A 17,592-nucleotide genomic window follows, 5' to 3' on the forward strand; every position below is an offset into this window, starting at 1 on the left:
TCTAGGCACCACCGGTAACATTTAACACGTCTGCCTTATCTAGGAAAATGGAAACCTAGACAGACACAGGATACTAAATTATTTTTGCAAATGCTCATCTATTTTTAAGTTGTAAAAATATATTTTAGGGGTCAGTGCCATAGTACAGTGGGTGAACCACCTGCTTTGCATGCCACAGACCTGGGTCCGATCCCCAGCATCCCCTATGGTTCCCTGAGCACCACCAGGAGTGATTCCTGAGTGCAGAGTAAGGAGTAATCCCTGAGCATCTCCAGGTGTGACTCAAAAACAAAAAATTAAAAGAAAGACAAAAATATCCAAAGTAAGCTCACAAGACTCCCTTTTAAACTACTACCCATGAGAGAGTTAAGTCTTTGAGAGCAAAACAGGAATAATGCTAAACCCGGGTTCTTCCTGGAGAAGAACTATAATGGAGGCTTGTCTAACATCCAAATACCACTTTTAGTTTATACCAACAAAGCAAATTTTGAATCTTCAATTTTAATCAAAACCTTCCACTCTTATTGAAAACTACAAACAACCTACTCTTTCTTATGAACTATGTTTTTTTTCAAATGACTTGCTACACGTGTTATGCAAAAAATAATTCTGCCGGGGCAAGAGAGATAGTAAAATAGTTAGGGTGTTTGTCCTGCATGAGGCTAACCCTGGTTAGATCCCCAGCGTCATGTATTGTCCGCTTAACCTAGTCAATGGTGATTCCTGAGTGCGGAGCCAGGAGTAAGCCCTGAGCAAATCCAGGTGTGACTCCAAAACAAACAAAAAATAGTTTTGCACCTCTAAATAGGAAATCATGATATGAACATTCCAAAAGCATCCTCTGGAATAAGTGTTAAAATTTAACCTAGTTACAGTGTTTGCTTAATACTACACAGGCAAGTACTTTGCATATTTTTTTCTTCTAAAATGTCTGATGATTACTCATGAACCCCATATGTCTTTTAAATTGTTTACCTAAAAAAAAAACCCCACTGTCAGAATTCTCTCTCAGTTGGCAGGACAAACACCTGGCAGTACTTCAGCTCTCCGGTTTATAACACTCCTTTTTCATTATTTCCAACCTTACTGAAACCCCTTTGGGTGGAAATCTTCACTAGACAGGTAGTGGGTCTCCTAACCAGAACTGCCTCTAACCCGACCCGGCTGGCGGTTCTCTCTGGCTCCCTTCTGCCTCTCACCAACTTGACCAGATTTGTGGTCTGGTGAGGGACAGGCTCTCCCTAACAGTCAGCCTACTCTTCCTCCACCGTCCTGCCCTACGCCACAGTAGAGTTCAGTCTTCTCTGCCATGTGACTCCATTGACTTCTTTCTGCCAAAGCCTCTGGTTCCTCTTGCTGCCTTCTTTATTTTTTCCTGCTTCTGGTCAATAGCAATCATTCCTACTTAAGCTCCTTGTCTTAATAAAGTGCAAGAGTTCTAAAAGGGCTATTCGTCTACAGACACAAAAGCACCAGAAACATTATAGTGTGCTACGAAGCCACAGAAGGTCTGGGAAGCACGGCTAATTTTATAACCCCACAGGGCAGCGCACAGCAAGGCCTCTAATCTGTAATGACAACTAAGCGGAAGCATCTAAAGCCTTTTCTAAACTAAAGGGTGCAGCTAAACTGTTACCTGACATACTGGTAACTCAGGATCCGGTTCCTGGGAAGCATTAAGAAGGTATCAGACATTTTTTTAAGAAACGGTTTCTAATATGAGTGAACATATTCCTGGACACATCATAAGACACTCCCTACCCATTCTCCATAATTAACACACGACATTTGATGGGGTTCAGACAGTAGGCAACAAATCATAGGGAGAAATATATATATACATGATATATACATATTTTCAGATATATATATACCAAAGCTCACATCACCCAAACTTTTAACATGCTAGTGATATCCTAAAGAATGTATTAATGGCTCCTGCCAAAATAGAACAATCTTCACACTGTTTCCTATATGAAGGAAGCATGTTTTGTAAGCATGTTCAGCAGTTCTTCATAATAGACAATACAAAACACATTATTTCAGTTGTGTTTTGGGACACAGATTAGAGCTTGGGAATTTGGTGGTAGGAAGGTGTAATGGTGGTGGGACTAGTGTTTGAAGAATAAATGTAATCAAATATTGTAAACTAACTTATAAAATAAAAAAAAGAAAAAGAAATATTTTCTAAGGGTTCCAGAGAGACAGTACAGCAAGTAGAATGTTTGCCTTGCACATGGCCAACATGGGTTCAGTTCCCAACACCCCATATGATTCCCCCAAACCCCTCCAAGAGTGATCCCTGAGCACAGAGCCAGAAGTAAGCACTGAGCACCACCAGGTGTGTCCCAAAAAGAAAGAGGGAAGAAAGAAAGAAAGAAAGAAAGAAAGAAGGAAGGAAGGAAGGAAGGAAGGAAGGAAGGAAGGGGGAGGGAGGAGGGAGGGGGAGGGAGGAGGGAAGGAAGGAATGAAGGAGGGAAGGAAGGAAGGAAGGAAGGAAGGAAGGGAGGGAGGAAGGAAGGACAAGTTCAACAAGAAATCTGACTCATAATCTATTTCTTGGTCCAACAAGAAATCAGACTCATTATAATTTTACTCATAAAAATCTTATACATATACGTTTATAGTTACCAGTCTCTATTCAATGCTTCATGTTTTATTGAGAAACTAAGAATCAGGGGGGAAAACAAAGATGGGGCTGGAGCAATAGTACAGCAGGTAGGGCATTTGCCTTGCACATGGCTGAACCCAAGTTTGACTCCCAGCATGCCATATGGTCCCCCAAGCACCACCAGGAGTAATTCCTGAATGTAGAGCCAGGAGTAAACTCTGCATTGCCAGGTGTGACCCAGAAAGCAAAAAAAAAAAAAACAAAGACAAAAGATCAACTGTTTTCTTTGCTTTTTGCAGTTCTAAAGGCCAAAACGAATACCCTAAGTATTTTTTTAAGACTACAGTAGAAGGGTGATAGCTTAGAGCCCAAGTACCTGTCCTGTAAACATGAGGCCTGAGTTTGATCCCTGACACCAACCCACATGTGAAACATGATCCTAGTAGCACTGATGTTTGTGATCCCCAACCCCACAACCAAGCGTGTGTGAGCACTGCTACTAAAGTGTGTGGGGCCCCAGGTCAAAAGGTGCATGACCCCTGACCACAACCACCAACACGACAGCAAATGGAAGGGAAGAGGGATAAAGTGAAAGAATCCATATTAGGGCATTAAGTTTTTGCTTGCTTCAGCTAACTTGCAATATTGCTTTCTGTAAAACTGCTGGGCTGCTTTGCAACCAGATATAACTTCTTGTGAATGTGAGCAGAACAGGACGTAACTCCTTGGGAAACCAAGAGTGACAGGGTTCAGGCGTATTCACTGTCCCTGGAATGCATTGTTCCTATAAAGAATCCTGCAGATGTCTTGGGTGATGAGAACCCTGCAAATGTCTTGGGTGATGGATGACCCAGGATGCAGTGGCTGGAGGAGATTACCCAAGGCTTAATGTTCCCACCATAACCTTGCTTATAATAACAATCGATGTATGTAACTGCTGACTTCTGAATCTATAGGCTATGGAATGCGCGGGCTTTGTTGTAACGGCCGGTGAAGGTCCATATAAGACCCTCTTTGAAGAAGCTCGGGGCTCTCAGCCACTGCCCACTCTGGGATATGCTGTGGAGCCCCAGCATGCTGGTCTAAATAAACCCCGTTTGTACTCCTGCAGGAATTGTGTCTGTCTGGTCTCTCCGCGCCTCCCAGGGCCAGGGGACTCCCGATCCCAACAAAAGAAGAACCAATTACAGGGGACTAGAGAGGTGCTCACATGGTAAACCCGAACATATGCAAGGGTTTCAGTTCAATCCAGTATGGCCAGGAGTGGCCCCCTGGTCCCAAGCCCCATCTGACTACGATGCACGGAAAAGCAGTTTCTTTAGCATGACAAGTGGTCAACCCTATGAGGAAAAGGTGAAGATGGGCTAGAGAGTGAGGGTTTTCCAGGGTGGGATTAGCTGACAGTCAGAGGGACCCAGTAAAATCCAGCAACTAAGAAGACACAGTAGTTGGAGGATTTCAGTGCCAGAATGCAAAAGATGGATCTGAAAAATGACCTCATTGCCAAGGTCCTACGGTCTACACTTGCTTTCTCTAAGGCACTGAGACAAGGGACATCAATTGCCCCTTCTACTTACTTGCAAGTTCTGTCTGTCCCAGGAGCTCATTTGAGTCTCCTAACACCCATCTGAGCAGGTAGGTATTATCATCCTTTGGACAGATAAGGAAGCCTAATTCAGAAATGTCCTGTAATTGACTCAAGGTCACACACAAGGCAGAGAGGAAACAGAGCTCTTTCTTGCCAGTGCATCTTGGAGATAAAAAAAGAAAAGGGGTGGGAATTGGGGTGGAAGGATTAAGACAGAAATGAAGCCTAGGACAAAGCACAGGAGAAAGACAAGATAAGGTCCACAGAGTGGGGTAGAAAATCACCCCCAGGAGATTTGCAGACATGCATAGAAAGGAAATGGAAAAGCAAACCTTGAAGGGAGGCAGAAGCCAACAATAATAAGAAAAAGCTGAAAGCTTGTTATTCTGCCCGGGGGGCAAGAAGATGCACGTCTCTCGTCTCTTAGGGTTCAAATTTAAAGTGCCAACTCAGCCTGTGAGGGTCCAGGGCCCGCTCCCAGAGCAAGCCTTCCTGTCTGCTTTGCCTTTCCGCCCCTCCAGCTGACACAAGGGATTGATCAGGCAGGTGAAGAGCTGTGGAACAGCACGTCACAGCAGAAGGTTAGAGTCAAAAATGAGACACGGGGCTGGAGCGATAGCACACAGCGGGTAGGGTAGTTTGCCTTGTGCACAGCCGACCCAGGTTTGGTTGCCAGCATCCCATATGGCCTACTGAGCACTGACCAGAGGAATTCCTGAGTGCATGAGCTAGGACTAGCCCCTGTGCATCGCTGGGTATGAACCAAAAAGCAAAAAAGCAAAAATGAAAATAAAACACATCGTATAGAAACTGTGGAGATGGAAGCTGGACTCAACTTCTAAGTGGGTGTGGGGCAGTGGATATGTCAGGGTCCCCAGCTCCTCCCGGGGCCCTGCTCTGAAAACCTGCTGTGGGAGGAAAAACATGTCATTCCCGAAATGCCAGTACGGTGATCGATTGCACAGGACTTCGCAAGAGGACAGGTGACAGGAACATGAAGGAAGGAGTCAAGGGAAAGGGAGAGAGATTATTCAAAAATTATCCAGTGGTGAAACAACATTGATAAGTTTAGTCAACGTCATGTTACCAACATTTTTGTGGACACTTATCTCACACAAGATTTCCAGGTTAGTAACATCCTTTCAGGAAACTCGAAATGACAGGATCCCACTTGCAGTTCTCTCAGGCTACTTCCGAACCACAGAAGTGGCTGTTCACCCCTCCCCACGTATCCGTGAATGGAGCCTCACAACAGTCCTTTGACCTATGTCTGTGGACATCATCCTGATCTCACAAATGAGAAGACTCTAAGGGCATGGCGCCGTGCTAGTGTCCACCAGAAACAATGGTAATATACAGGAAAAGAGGAGTTGTTCACTTATAGACAAGGGGTAGAGCTTTTCGATTAACCCCGGAGAACTTCATCTTTGGAAGTCTCACAATTAATAGTTTGTGATTGGTGTTTTTGGTTTTGGAGCTACACCTGGTGGTGCACAGTGGCCTATCCACAGGGTCGGAGACAGAGGATCGGCTGTCTACAAGGGAGGTCCCCGAACCTCCTATAACTCTATCTTCTCAACCCCAGTTGGCGACTTAAAATTTAAACCATCCACATAGGATCTACTGGGGGTATTGCAAGTTATTTCCAGGGGCGTCAACTGAGTTGAATAGGCTGGAGCAGGCCTAGAGGGAGTCGGAATCCCAGGGCTTGACCCTTGGGGAGCCATTTCGATATCTGTCCCTGAACAAGCCACACTCCATTTCCCAGCCCTCCCCTTCGAACCGCTGCAGAATGGCTCTCCCATTGAGCTATCCCGGGGTCCCAGGATAGGTTTTCTCAAAACGCACTCCCAGATAAAACATGCTCCATGAAAACATCCCTTTGGCTCTTTTTTCCAAGCACGAGAGGACAAGGATGAAGAGAGTGAGCAAAAGGCACCGCCTAGAAGCAGGGAGTACTCATTAGCATCAACTTCAATTCCCATCAGTTTGCTTCCTTCCTTCCTCCCTTCGGTTAAGGTTTTCTCCAAGGTTGCTGCTCTTCCTTCAGGGGATTAACTCTCCAGATCATTCAGAATGTGACTTCCTAATTGCCCTCAGTTCTCACTCTGACTAATGAGTCTGCCCAGTTCTACCCTTAAACTACAGCAATAACAGAAAGGGGGAGAAAATGGAAGAGAGCCGAGAACTGGATAGGTTTCTAAAGGGCGGACAGATCAAGGAACGCAGGGGCCAGATGGGGATAAATCTGCATAATTTAGCAGCACATGAAGGCATAAAAGGGAAAAATAAAAACTACTACACGAGGTCTTGTCTCCAATGATTAAGTCAGCCACAGTCTCCACGGCACAAAAGAGGAAAGAAATTACACAATCACACAGAAACATATTTTCTGGCTTGGAGCACCAAATCATTTTCTCAACCAACGACTAACACACAGTTCACTGGGGAGGCCTGGTTCCACATCTTTCATCTAAACCAGGGGTTTTCTGCCTCTTCTTTCTCTCTCCTAACCAATCACAGGAATGCCTTCCTCTCTGTAACAGCTCTCACTCGGCGCCAAGACGGAGATGGAAAATGTGAGATACAGCTCACACTCCCACTCCCTGATTTTTAGGATTTGAAAAGCTATCAGAAATCTACCCCATTAATAAAAGCAGATTGTCTTTTTTTTTAAAGCCTGAACTGCCTGAAAACTTGCATATTTTTATGAACTGTTTCATTATAGTGCAACTTAAAAAAAAATTCAGGTTTGCTTTTAAAGCCATGAATCTGACAGACGGAGAGGAAGAACAGTAATCAGATTAAGCAACTAATCAGGATGATGAGTTTGAGCTGGAGAAGCAAGCCCCCTCTAGGTTACAGTGCCCTGTGCAGTGAGTGCCGTTTGCATTTCTTCCTCTGAGAGCTTGTAAGTCTGAACCACTTTCTCTGTCAAGATATCAAGATTACTTTGAGAAGAGATAACTTCTCCTTATGAATCGCTGTTCTTACTACAGTCTCGTAATCCAGGGGAAACTGTTGAATTGGCTGTTTATCCTTCTTTATACTTAACACATCAGAACCATAATAGCCTGAGTGCTGCCATCCTGCTGCCTGTCTCTCGCCATTCTGTGCTTGGCAAATGCAATTCACAATCCCATTTTCTCCAAAAGCCCATCCCCACTGCCACACGCCATGTTATTATCATCTAAAAGGTTATTATACACCCGTTAGTATTTCTGTATGAAAACAAAAATGAATTACCCCCAGGAAACCAGCTATTAACCTTGACCTTCGTGAGAATCAAATTAAATAAAATCTAGATATCCTAATGGAAAGTACAAAGCGCTATTTACATTTTTTTTAATGACACTCCTCAACCAAACTGGTCTCTCTTAAATAGAAATAAATGTACAAGGAAAGTCTCAGAGGTAGTTTCATCCCAAACACTGGGATCAGAACCAAAATATTTTTAATAGCTCCCTAGACTGATTAAAAATACTAACAAAAAAATCATTTTAAGGAGACTCTCCTCATCTGGGAGAAAAATGTGCAAAGTCAAAAGACAAAATAAATAAGTTATTTTTGGTTGGGGAGGAATAAAATAAACAGATAAAAGCAAAAGCAAAAGCGAAAATGAATCCATTTGGCCCCCAGAAGAAATAATTTAATTTCCTTGCTCTGCCATGAATCCAAGCACTACTTCAAATCACATTTGGTCCCCACAATCAGCTTTGTGGCACAGGAATGGTAATTCAGAGTTGTAGAGGAAAAGCACTCTCAGATGGAGATGTCTAAAAACCTGGCCTGAGAGTCAAGAGGAGTGGACGAGGCTCCATCAGCGAACTGCTGGGCACTGAGGCCCTTCCAGTTCAACTATGATTGAATTTCTGTTAGCTTCCAAGAGTTTCTAGTTTCACATCATTAACTTCCTCCAAAAAAGCAGTGAGAACCCAGAGAAATCTCAGTGATGATAATTACTATTAGAAACACTCTCCTGGAGGAATTCAGTATGTTCTCAATTGATTTAAAAAAAAAAATCAAGGGGCTAGAGAGATAATACAGTGGGTAGGGCACTTGCCTTGCATACAGCCAAACTGAGTTCAATCCCCAGCACCTCCATATGGTGCTCTAAGCATTGCCAGGGGTGATTCCCTGAGTGCAAAGTCAGGAGTAAGCCCTGAGAATAGCTAAAAATAGAGAGAAAGAGAGAGAGAGAGAGAGAGCAGCACAACTATGTCTGTTTATTGCAGCAGTTTAATACGATAACCAAGATATGGAAACAACACAAATGTTCAATACTGATGACTGGATAAATAAGTTGGTGGAGCGATAGCACAGCGGGTAGGGCGTTCGCCTTACAAGCGGCCAACATGGCCGACCCGAGTTCGATTCCTCCGCCCCTCTCGGAGAGCCCGGCAAGCTACCGAGAGTATTTGATATGCCAGACACAGTAACAACAAAGTCTCCAATGGAGACATTACTGGGCCCGCTCGAGCAAATCGACGAACAACGGGAGGGCCTTTACCTTTACCTTTACATACACATAACAAAATACTATGCAACATAAGAAAAGATAAAATCTTGCAGTTTGCTGCAACTTAGATGTAAATGAGAGGAACCCTGGCAGAGGAACCCAGATGTGCGAGACCTGGAACATAGATCTCCAAGACTGCTCAGATTGGGACTGGGTCTCCTCCACCCAGATCCCCCATCTTCCAGTATATAAGCATTACACCCACCAACTGCCCTTGGTGCAGTGTAATCCCATCAACGGTCAAGACCCAGAGACTATAAAATCCAGCTCCCAGAAGAGAACAGCGCAGAGTCTCCTGCATCCACGCCTGGCTGTCCTCACCAGGGCCCCTTGGAGGAGGGTGGGTTGAGCTTCCCTCCCCACCCCGAGCAGAGCCCCGGCAGTTGAAGACCTCCGGTACCAGCCACAGCCATGCTTAAGACCACTGTCCACACATTTGGAAGAGCCTTAACACATGAAAAACCGGCAGAGGAACCCAGGTGTGCAAGACCCGGGGTGTAGATTTCCAAGCCTGCTCGGATTGGGACTGGGCCTCCTCACCCAGATCCCCCATCTTCCAGTATGTAGGCGTTACACCCACCAACTGCCCCCAGCGCCATGTAATCCCATCAACGGCCAAGACCCAGAGACTATAAAACCCAGCTTCTGGAAGCAACATCTTATTATCTAGTTCTTACTCTGGAGAACCTGGCAGGCTACCAAAAGTATCCTGCCCACACGGCAGAGTCTGGCAAACTCCCTGTGGCGTATTCAATATGCCAAAAACCAGTAACAATGATGGGTCTCATTCTCCTGACCCTGAAAGAGCCTCGAATGTGGCACTTTTTAAAATCTCAGGGCTAGAACGAAGGAGACGTTACTGGTGCCTGCTCGAGGCAATCGATGGACAACAGGATGACAGTGATACAGTGATACAGATGTAAATGAAAGATATCATATTAAGTAAAATAAGCCAGTGGGGAGAAGGGCAAATATTGAATGATCTCACCTCTCCATGGGACAAAGAGAAATAAAATAAAGCAACAGTCAACATGCAACTACTCAGCAAAAATATGGGCCTGGGCCCGACATTACAGACCTGCCATCCAGGGCTCATAGTCTAAGGGAAAGAAAGACAATTTGCACGATCCAATTAAAAAAAAATGCAAGTTTTAATCAAAGAAACTTTCTCAATTTACCAAAAGATTTTTGTTATTAGCATCGGCACTCTCACAAAAATATTTGGAAGTGTTTAAATAATTGCAAAAAAGGCATGACTTCATCAAACTTGGGGATTTATTAATTTGGAAATATTTTCCAGTTACACTGGGGAATACTTCCAAAATGAAATGGCGACTGGGTACAAAAGACAGGAACTGGTGCCAAGAGAAACCTACAGTGAGAAAGTACAGTGTCTGAAGGCTGGGTCAGAGAATCACAGCGGGAAGCAGCCCTGAAAACTTTTCAGCAGTCTCTCTAGGTATCCAAAACCCAGCTGGGGAGATAACATCAAGTGAAACTCCTATTCCTGGAGAAATGCTACTCATTATTCCAGAAATAATATAAAGTTCCTCCGCAAAGTAACTGTCTCAGCCAAACAAATCAAAAGAAAGAAGGTGGCATGATCATTCAATAAGTACAAGCATATGCATAAGTCCCAGGTTTAATCCTCAGCACATCTGGGCCCCTGAGCACGACCAGGGCTGACCTTAAGTGCTACTGGATATGGCCCCCCAAAGACAAAATAAGAAAGAAAATAAAGGAAAGAAAGGAAAAAAGTATTTTAAGTTTCTGGTACTGATTATTCTCCTAGGCCTACGGTAATAGTCATAGGTGCTAAACCTATCACCTCTTGTTCAAAGTAGCAAAAGAATGCAACAAATTAACATTTTAGACGCAAGTTTACAGTATTAGAAACCAATTATGTGTCATTCGGGTCTAAGTTGATTTCTCAACAAATAGGGCAATGGAACAAGAGAGGCCTTAACAAGAGCTATTGTGATAATGAATGATCATAAACATGTCAAATGGTTAATCTGGACAACAGCAAGTGCCCTTTTTCATTATTATTGTCAAAAATCACAGTTCCAATAATAAATAAATAAATAACTGAAAACAAGACTTAACCTTCCAAGGAAAGGGGATCAGAGAAATAGCACAGCAGATAGGGCCCTTGCCTTGCATGAGACCAACCCAGGTTTGATCGCCCCTGATATAACACCCCAAGTCCAAGTTCCACCAGGAGTGATTCCTGAGCTCTGAGGCAGGAGCAAGCCCTCAGTACAACTAAATGTGGCCCCAAAACAAAACAAAAAACAAACAAACACACACACAAAAACCCAAGTGTGAAATATTCTGTTTGCAAACAGACCTCTGCCAATTTGGATATTCCACTCTCTGGAGAAGCCTGTGTTCTCCCTAAACACATTTTCTTTCTTTCTATTTTCTCACATCTTTCTAAGCAAGTTTCAATCAATAAAAACTACCTTGCTTTACTCCCCCCGCCCCACCAAAAAAAGAGAAAAAAGACACTCCTTAACTCTTGCAAAACTAGTTTCAAAGCTATGAGTTCTCTTGAAGCTGTTGCTTTTCCATGAAGCTTTATGTTGCTCCTACAAATCTGAATAATAATCTCACTAATGAAAGTATACTGTTGGTGGGGAAAAAAAAAACCCTTTCAAGAATGTCAGTTAGACCTAATGAATTTGTAGAAGCCAAATAAAAACACCTGACTTCTAATCTTGTGTAGGAGCTAATTAGGGAGATTTTAGATGATGTCCTTGATTTGTTTGTTCTATTCTTCCAGGTCTCCAGACCTCCAGAACCAGCCACCACCATTCTGAGACCACTCTCCACACGCATGAAGGTACCAGCAGAGGAACAAAGGCATGCGGGTTCCGGGGCTGAGATCGCCAAGCCTGCTCAGATCGGGGCTGAGCATCCTCCACCCAGATCCTCCATATTCCAGTAGGCGGGGGTCACACCCACCAACTGGCCCCCTGGCGCCGTGTAATCCCATCAATGGCCAAGACCCAGAGACTATAAAACCCAGATCCCACGCGAGATCTTATTATCTCATCCTTACTTTGGACAAACTGGCAGGCTACCGAATGTAACTTGCCCACATGGCAGACTCTGGCAAACTCCCCGTGGTGTACCCAATATGCCAAATACCAGTAACAATGATGGGTCTCATTCTCCCAACCCTGAAAGAGCCTTGAATATGGCACTTTTTAAAAAAAATCTCAGGGCTAGGACGAAGGAGACGTTACTGGGGCCTGCTCAAGGCAATCAACGAACAACAGGATGGTCGTTCGTGATCATGATCGTGATTCTTCCAGGTAAAAGGAGCAATGGCAAGACCTCCTCTGACCCATAAATCAATCTCAAAAGAGAGCAATAGCTGCAGTTAATCTCGGACTCCACTCGAACAAGGCTGAACAGACTTGTAAATCAGATGGGTGGGTCAGCCTGGTGCTTGCCCAAGCAGAGCCCCCAGCAGCCACTTGCTCCCACAATCCATAATCAATATGCTATACCCTCCCCCAAGACCCTCCCCCCCAACTCCACCATCTCAGGACGGACCTCATCAAGATATAACCTGCTGAAAATTTGGGTATGTAGGTTTTGTGACTGAAATCTTCAGGCTTTCTCAGGGTCGGGATGGGCTACCTGCTCCCACCTCCCTGTACTTCCGGAAGCCTCGGCAGTCACATCCACACCCCAAAGCTGCCAACCAATTAAAAAGCTATTCCAGCTTTGCCATTCCGATAAAAAATACTGAATGCCCTGAACAAACATCATGACTTCTTAGCACCTGAATTGCAAACCATAATGCACAAAAAAAGAAAAGGAGGGAGGGAGGGAGGAAGGGAGGGAGGGAGGGAGGGAGGGAAGGAGGGAGGGAGGGAGAGAAGGAGGGAGGGAGGGAGAGACGGAGAGAGGGAAGGAGAGGGAGGGAGAGAGAGAGAGAGAGAGAGAGAGAGAGAGAGAGAGCACAAGAAGGAAATTGCCTCCATAGAAAGAGGCTAGGGGTAAGGGTAGGGGTGAGGGGTGGGAGATTGGGGGATGATGGTAGGGAAAGAGGGGACAATGGTGGTGGGAAGTGTACACAGGTGGAGGGACGGGTGCCGGATCATTATATGACTAAAATCCAATAATGAATAGCTTTGTAATGGTCTATCTCATGGATATTCAATTAAAAAATTAAACAAAAATAAGATCTCCTCTGGCCTCTTCCTAATCTTTAATAAAAACATTGCTGCTTTGCCTGCCCATTTCAAACGTCTTCCCAGGGCAAAGGGAAATATTGTCCCTCTGTCCATAGCCACACCACCTCCCTCACCCCAATGGAACCAATGGTCAAATAAGTTTCTGAGTATGGTTTAGTTAACACTGGGCAGGACTTCCTTCAGGACTTCCGACAGTTTGCACCGAAGTACACAATATGTCCAATTCCTTTACTGCTTAGCTAAAATCTAAAAAATTATAACCTAACACAAAACCCAAATGTGGTAGAAGGAAAAAGTGTCATAGGGAAAGGTCAGGAATATGACATTTTGAAAAAATTGTTATAGAAGCACCAAAAATATATAGTATTGACATTAGTATTATCATAAAATAAGTGAGATAAAATAAGTTGAGCTTTCCTCCCCGCCCCGACCAGGGCTACGGCAGCCGAAGACCTCCAGGACCAGCCACCACCATGCTGAGACCACTCTCCGCACCCATGAAGGTACTGGCAGAGGGACACAGCCACGCGGGTTCCGGGGCCGAGACCTCCACGCCTACTCGAATTGGAGTCGAGCATCTTCCACCCAGATCCTCCAAATTCCAGTAGGCGGGGGTCACACCCACCACCTGGCCCCCTGGCGCCGTGTAATCCCATCAGCGGCCAAGACTCAGAGACTATAAAATCCAGATCCCGGAACATCTTATCAGGACATCTTTTTATGACATCTTATTATCTCATTCCTACTTTGGACAAACTTGCAGGCTATCGAATGTAAGCCTGCCCACAGGGCAGAGTCTGGCAAACTCCCCGTGGCCTACCAAATATGCCAAATACCAGTAACAATAATGGGTCTCATTCTCCTAAAGAGCCGTGAATATAATCTCAGGGCTAGGATGAAAGAGACGTTACTGGGGCCTGCTCGAGGCAATCGACGATTAACAGGATGATGAAATGAAAAATGAAAAGTGAGATTCCATCTTTGTGACTCTAATAAATTATTCACCTGTACATCAGTGTCTCACCCCTAAAAGGGGAAAGAGTACCAACTTCTTTAACTGAAGATTAAATGGGATAATACAGGATGACTCTAAATCAAATGTGATACAGAATAATCAATTACTAGCTTGTATCACTTCACTTGTCATTCCGTTGCTCATCAATTTGCTTGAGCAGGCACCAGTAACATCTCCATTCATCCCTGTCAGGTGCTAGTGTAGCCCAATGGCTTCTCCAGTAACAAACAGTAACAGTAACAATTATTAGCTATTACTTTTAATAATAAAGGTACTTTCTTCGCTAAGCATAGAAATACATACAAGTTTTAGAACTCAGCTCTAGCAAAAATTATGCACTTAATAAAAAGTCTCTGAATTAAACATAGAGTCCAAATCAGAGTGCTTAGCACAAAACAAATGTAAATTCTCAAGCGCAATACCGCAAGTCACAGGGGCTTTATGTCATCAAGATTACAAGATTTTAATTAACAAAAACTCTTCTACTTTGCCTATAACATGTCCCTAGGATAACCACCATCAAGATACCTGATCCTTGCCCACAATCAAAAAAAAAAAAAAATCAGTGGTCAAATCAGTTTCCAAACTATTAGATTCCACCAACATAAGCCATTAGTTTCTTCAAAACTTCTCAGAGCACTTAGCATAAATATAAGCACTTAAATATCAAAGAAGGGAATATCTATTTCCCAAATGCATGTTAATTAGGAAACTTTTTCACTGTGCAGCTCTTGGGACTGGCATTGAGGGACAGAGAATGGAAACTTCCCTAGTTCGATGGAAAAAAAAATGCAAACAGGATGTACAGTTCTTGAAAACTACTGGGCCTGGACCAATGTCTGGAGTATCATCGGTTTATAACAAAATTTTTTGTACAAAAGCGAAGGAATCAGTAATGGGCTAAGTCTCCCCAACAATGTTGATCATGGATTGTTATTAATTATTTTAGCAACATCTATGGGACTACTGTCCCAAGAAATGCAACTGAAAAAATAAAAATAATAGTTCCTATTAAGCAAACTAACAGGAACCGAGCTGAATCTGGCATTCCCATTAATCCAAATTTTTTGGAGGAAGATGAGGATGATTTGAAGGCCAAAAACGTTTGTCTTGGATGGTTTTCCTCCATCCCTTTGCAGGTCGATAGGTCAAAGTCACACTCAAATCTAATAGTTTGGAAACTTATTTGACCACTGATTTTTTTTTTTATAGTGGGCAAGGATCAGATATCTTGGTGGTGGTTATCCTAGGAACATGTGGGCTGGAGCTAAAGCACATTGGGAATGCCGTTTGCCTTGCATGCGGCCAACCCAGGTTCGATTCCCAGCATCCCATATGGTCCCCGGAGCACCGCCAGGAGTAATTCCTGAGTGCAGAGCCAGGAGTAACCCCTGTGCACCGCCGGGTGTGACCCAAAACGAAAATAATAATAATAATAATAATATCCTTGGGACATGTTATAGGGAAAGTCACACTCAGGCATTTATGCAATGCCCCTCCCCCTCAGTGTTCCCCAACCCCCCTAAGCCTCCAACATCTCAAAATATCACTAGAGGCTGAGCTGCGAAAACAGGTAGAGTCCACTATTACTAGACGCACTAATTGCCACAGTTCCGTGCCTAATAGCCCTTGTTTTTTCTTTTCTTGGTTTTGGGCCCACACCCCAGGATGCTCAGAGCTCGGTGCCTGGTATAGATACACAAGCGCTCTACTCGCCGTATTGTTTATCGCTCAGGCCAGCTCTGGTTCTGTTTTTGTCCCTTCCAGAAACCACCTGCCCACGAGGGCTGCGCTTCTCACACACAGCACAATCCCCTCTTTATTTCATATCACTTTTGATTTGAGGAAAACTATAGCGGTAGTTTCTTTGGGTACTATATTAATCAATGACATTCTTGTCTTTTTAAACTTACCCCCTTTCTCTCTCCTAATAATAAATGTGTCTTTTGCCTTCTTAGATTCTCATGACCGCGCCTCGCCTTACTAGCCTCAAATTGCAATCAAGCCCCAGGAACAAAAAGGCTCCTTTCTCTCTTGGAATAAAAGTTTCAAGACGCGGGGCCGGAGCAATAGTGCAGCGGGTAGAGCGTTTGCCTTGCACACGGCCACCCCAGGTTCGATCCCCGGTATCCCCTATGGTCCCGTGAGCCTTGCCACGAGTAATTCCTGAGTGCAGAGCCAGGAGGAACCCCTGAGCATCGCTGGGTATGAACCCCCCCCCCCAAAAAAAAAGAAAAACAAAAAAAGAGTTTTCAGTCGAAGAGAAAGGATCACCTGTTTGACGGTGCCAAAGCAAAATAGACAGAACAGAGAGAAGAAAAGGGCCTGTATGTTTAATCACTGTTGCAGTAACGCATGGGGCAACGCGCTTAAAGGCCAGCACATGTATGTGCAAAAGTATCAGTGAATTATCCGAGTTCCAGAGCTGGAACTCTTCCTTTGAGGGACACTTGGAGGGGCTGCTGAAGCTTGGGGAGGGGGACAACCGTGGCAGAGTACTCCGGGATCATGAGGGGGACTCGGAGACTCCAGAGGGGTGGCCAGTGCGGACCAAACCCCGCCACCTGGCCCTTGAGCATTCCATCCCTCCCAGGGCCTGGGGATGCCTTCGGGGCCCTCAGCCTGGGGGTCGCCGGGATCCACAGGGCCGACTGGTAGGGGGTCCGCCCGGTACCTGGTCGTAAGGGGACTTCTCCAGCATCTGCGTGCACAGATCCGCGCACAGCTGGAACTTCCTGCGCCTGAAATAGCTCCAGGCCAGGAACAGCGGCTCCATCTCCGAGCCCATGGCTGCCGGGAGGGCTCCGGGAGGGGCACAGCCCAGCCCCGGGAGGGAGGAGAGTCCCGGGCTCCGCGAGCAGGGAGCGGGCGCGCCTTGTCCAGCTCTGCCCGGCAACGCGGAGCGGCGGGGGCCTCGCCGGGGAAATCCACACAGCGCGCCTGAAAACAGAAAAAAAAAAAAGGAAACAACAACCGAACGCGAGCTGAAGCCAGCGATGGAGCTAACAAAAAGGTAGTGTGGGGATAAAAATAGAGTACTTTGAAAAGCTACTTTTAATTTTGAGAACGAGGCACTTTGACTACTGTGGAAAGGCAGTGACTTAGACACCTCCGACTGGGGGCCTTCGTCCTCCCGGAGGGGGAGCGGTTGCCTAGCAGCGGAACGCTCCGCTTGCTCTGCAAAGGAGGCGAAGGTCCCTGGAGTTGTCCTTTTGCAGTGGGTCTCTGTCCGACTCCTCCTTTCGTGCACTCCTGCTGTCACTTATCCTCCATCTTTAGAAACACAAACGGGAAACCGTGTGTTTAATACCAATCCTGCCCGTCAGAACCCCAAACCCTAAATCCCTAGAACATTCCAGTTTATTTCTCCAAGTTTTTCACGACAAATTGAGAAAGACATTGCAGGGGATGAAGGGCTAGCTAGAACAGCGGGCAAACGCTTTCTTGCATGCATCTGACCCGGGTTCAATCCCTGGCAGTCTATATGTTCCCTGAGCCCTGCCAGAAGTAAACCCTGAGCACCAACAGGTTTGCCACCCTCCCATCCCATCCCCAAAAAGGCTTTGGAAGTCGTTTCACATAATGTAATAATTTTATATATAAAAGATGCTCAAAGGATGCAAATTATTTCCCCGAGGTTGCAAGGTA

At 45.0% G+C, this 17,592-nt stretch overlaps 1 protein-coding gene across 2 annotated transcripts in view; it reads right to left on the minus strand.

Moving 5' to 3' along the window:
* TTC8 (tetratricopeptide repeat domain 8) overlaps positions 1-16,830 on the minus strand; it is a 71,589-nt gene extending 54,759 nt beyond the window's left edge. Inside the window, exons 1-2 of one of the 2 annotated variants that reach the window (XM_056133621.1) lie at positions 16,619-16,830; positions 1,637-1,666 (exon numbers count right to left, since the gene is read on the minus strand). In XM_056133621.1, the coding sequence (XP_055989596.1) occupies positions 1,637-1,666; positions 16,619-16,732 (144 nt within the window). In that variant the 5' untranslated portion in view covers positions 16,733-16,830. The remainder of the gene's footprint in view (positions 1-1,636; positions 1,667-16,618) is intronic. The other variant, XM_056133622.1, reaches the window with a different exon arrangement.
* Between the last annotated feature and the right edge of the window lie 762 nt (positions 16,831-17,592).

The sequence above is a fragment of the Sorex fumeus genome, unplaced genomic scaffold (assembly GCF_029834395.1).
Source record: "Sorex fumeus unplaced genomic scaffold, SorFum_2.1 ptg000098l, whole genome shotgun sequence".
NCBI lineage: Eukaryota > Metazoa > Chordata > Mammalia > Eulipotyphla > Soricidae > Sorex > Sorex fumeus.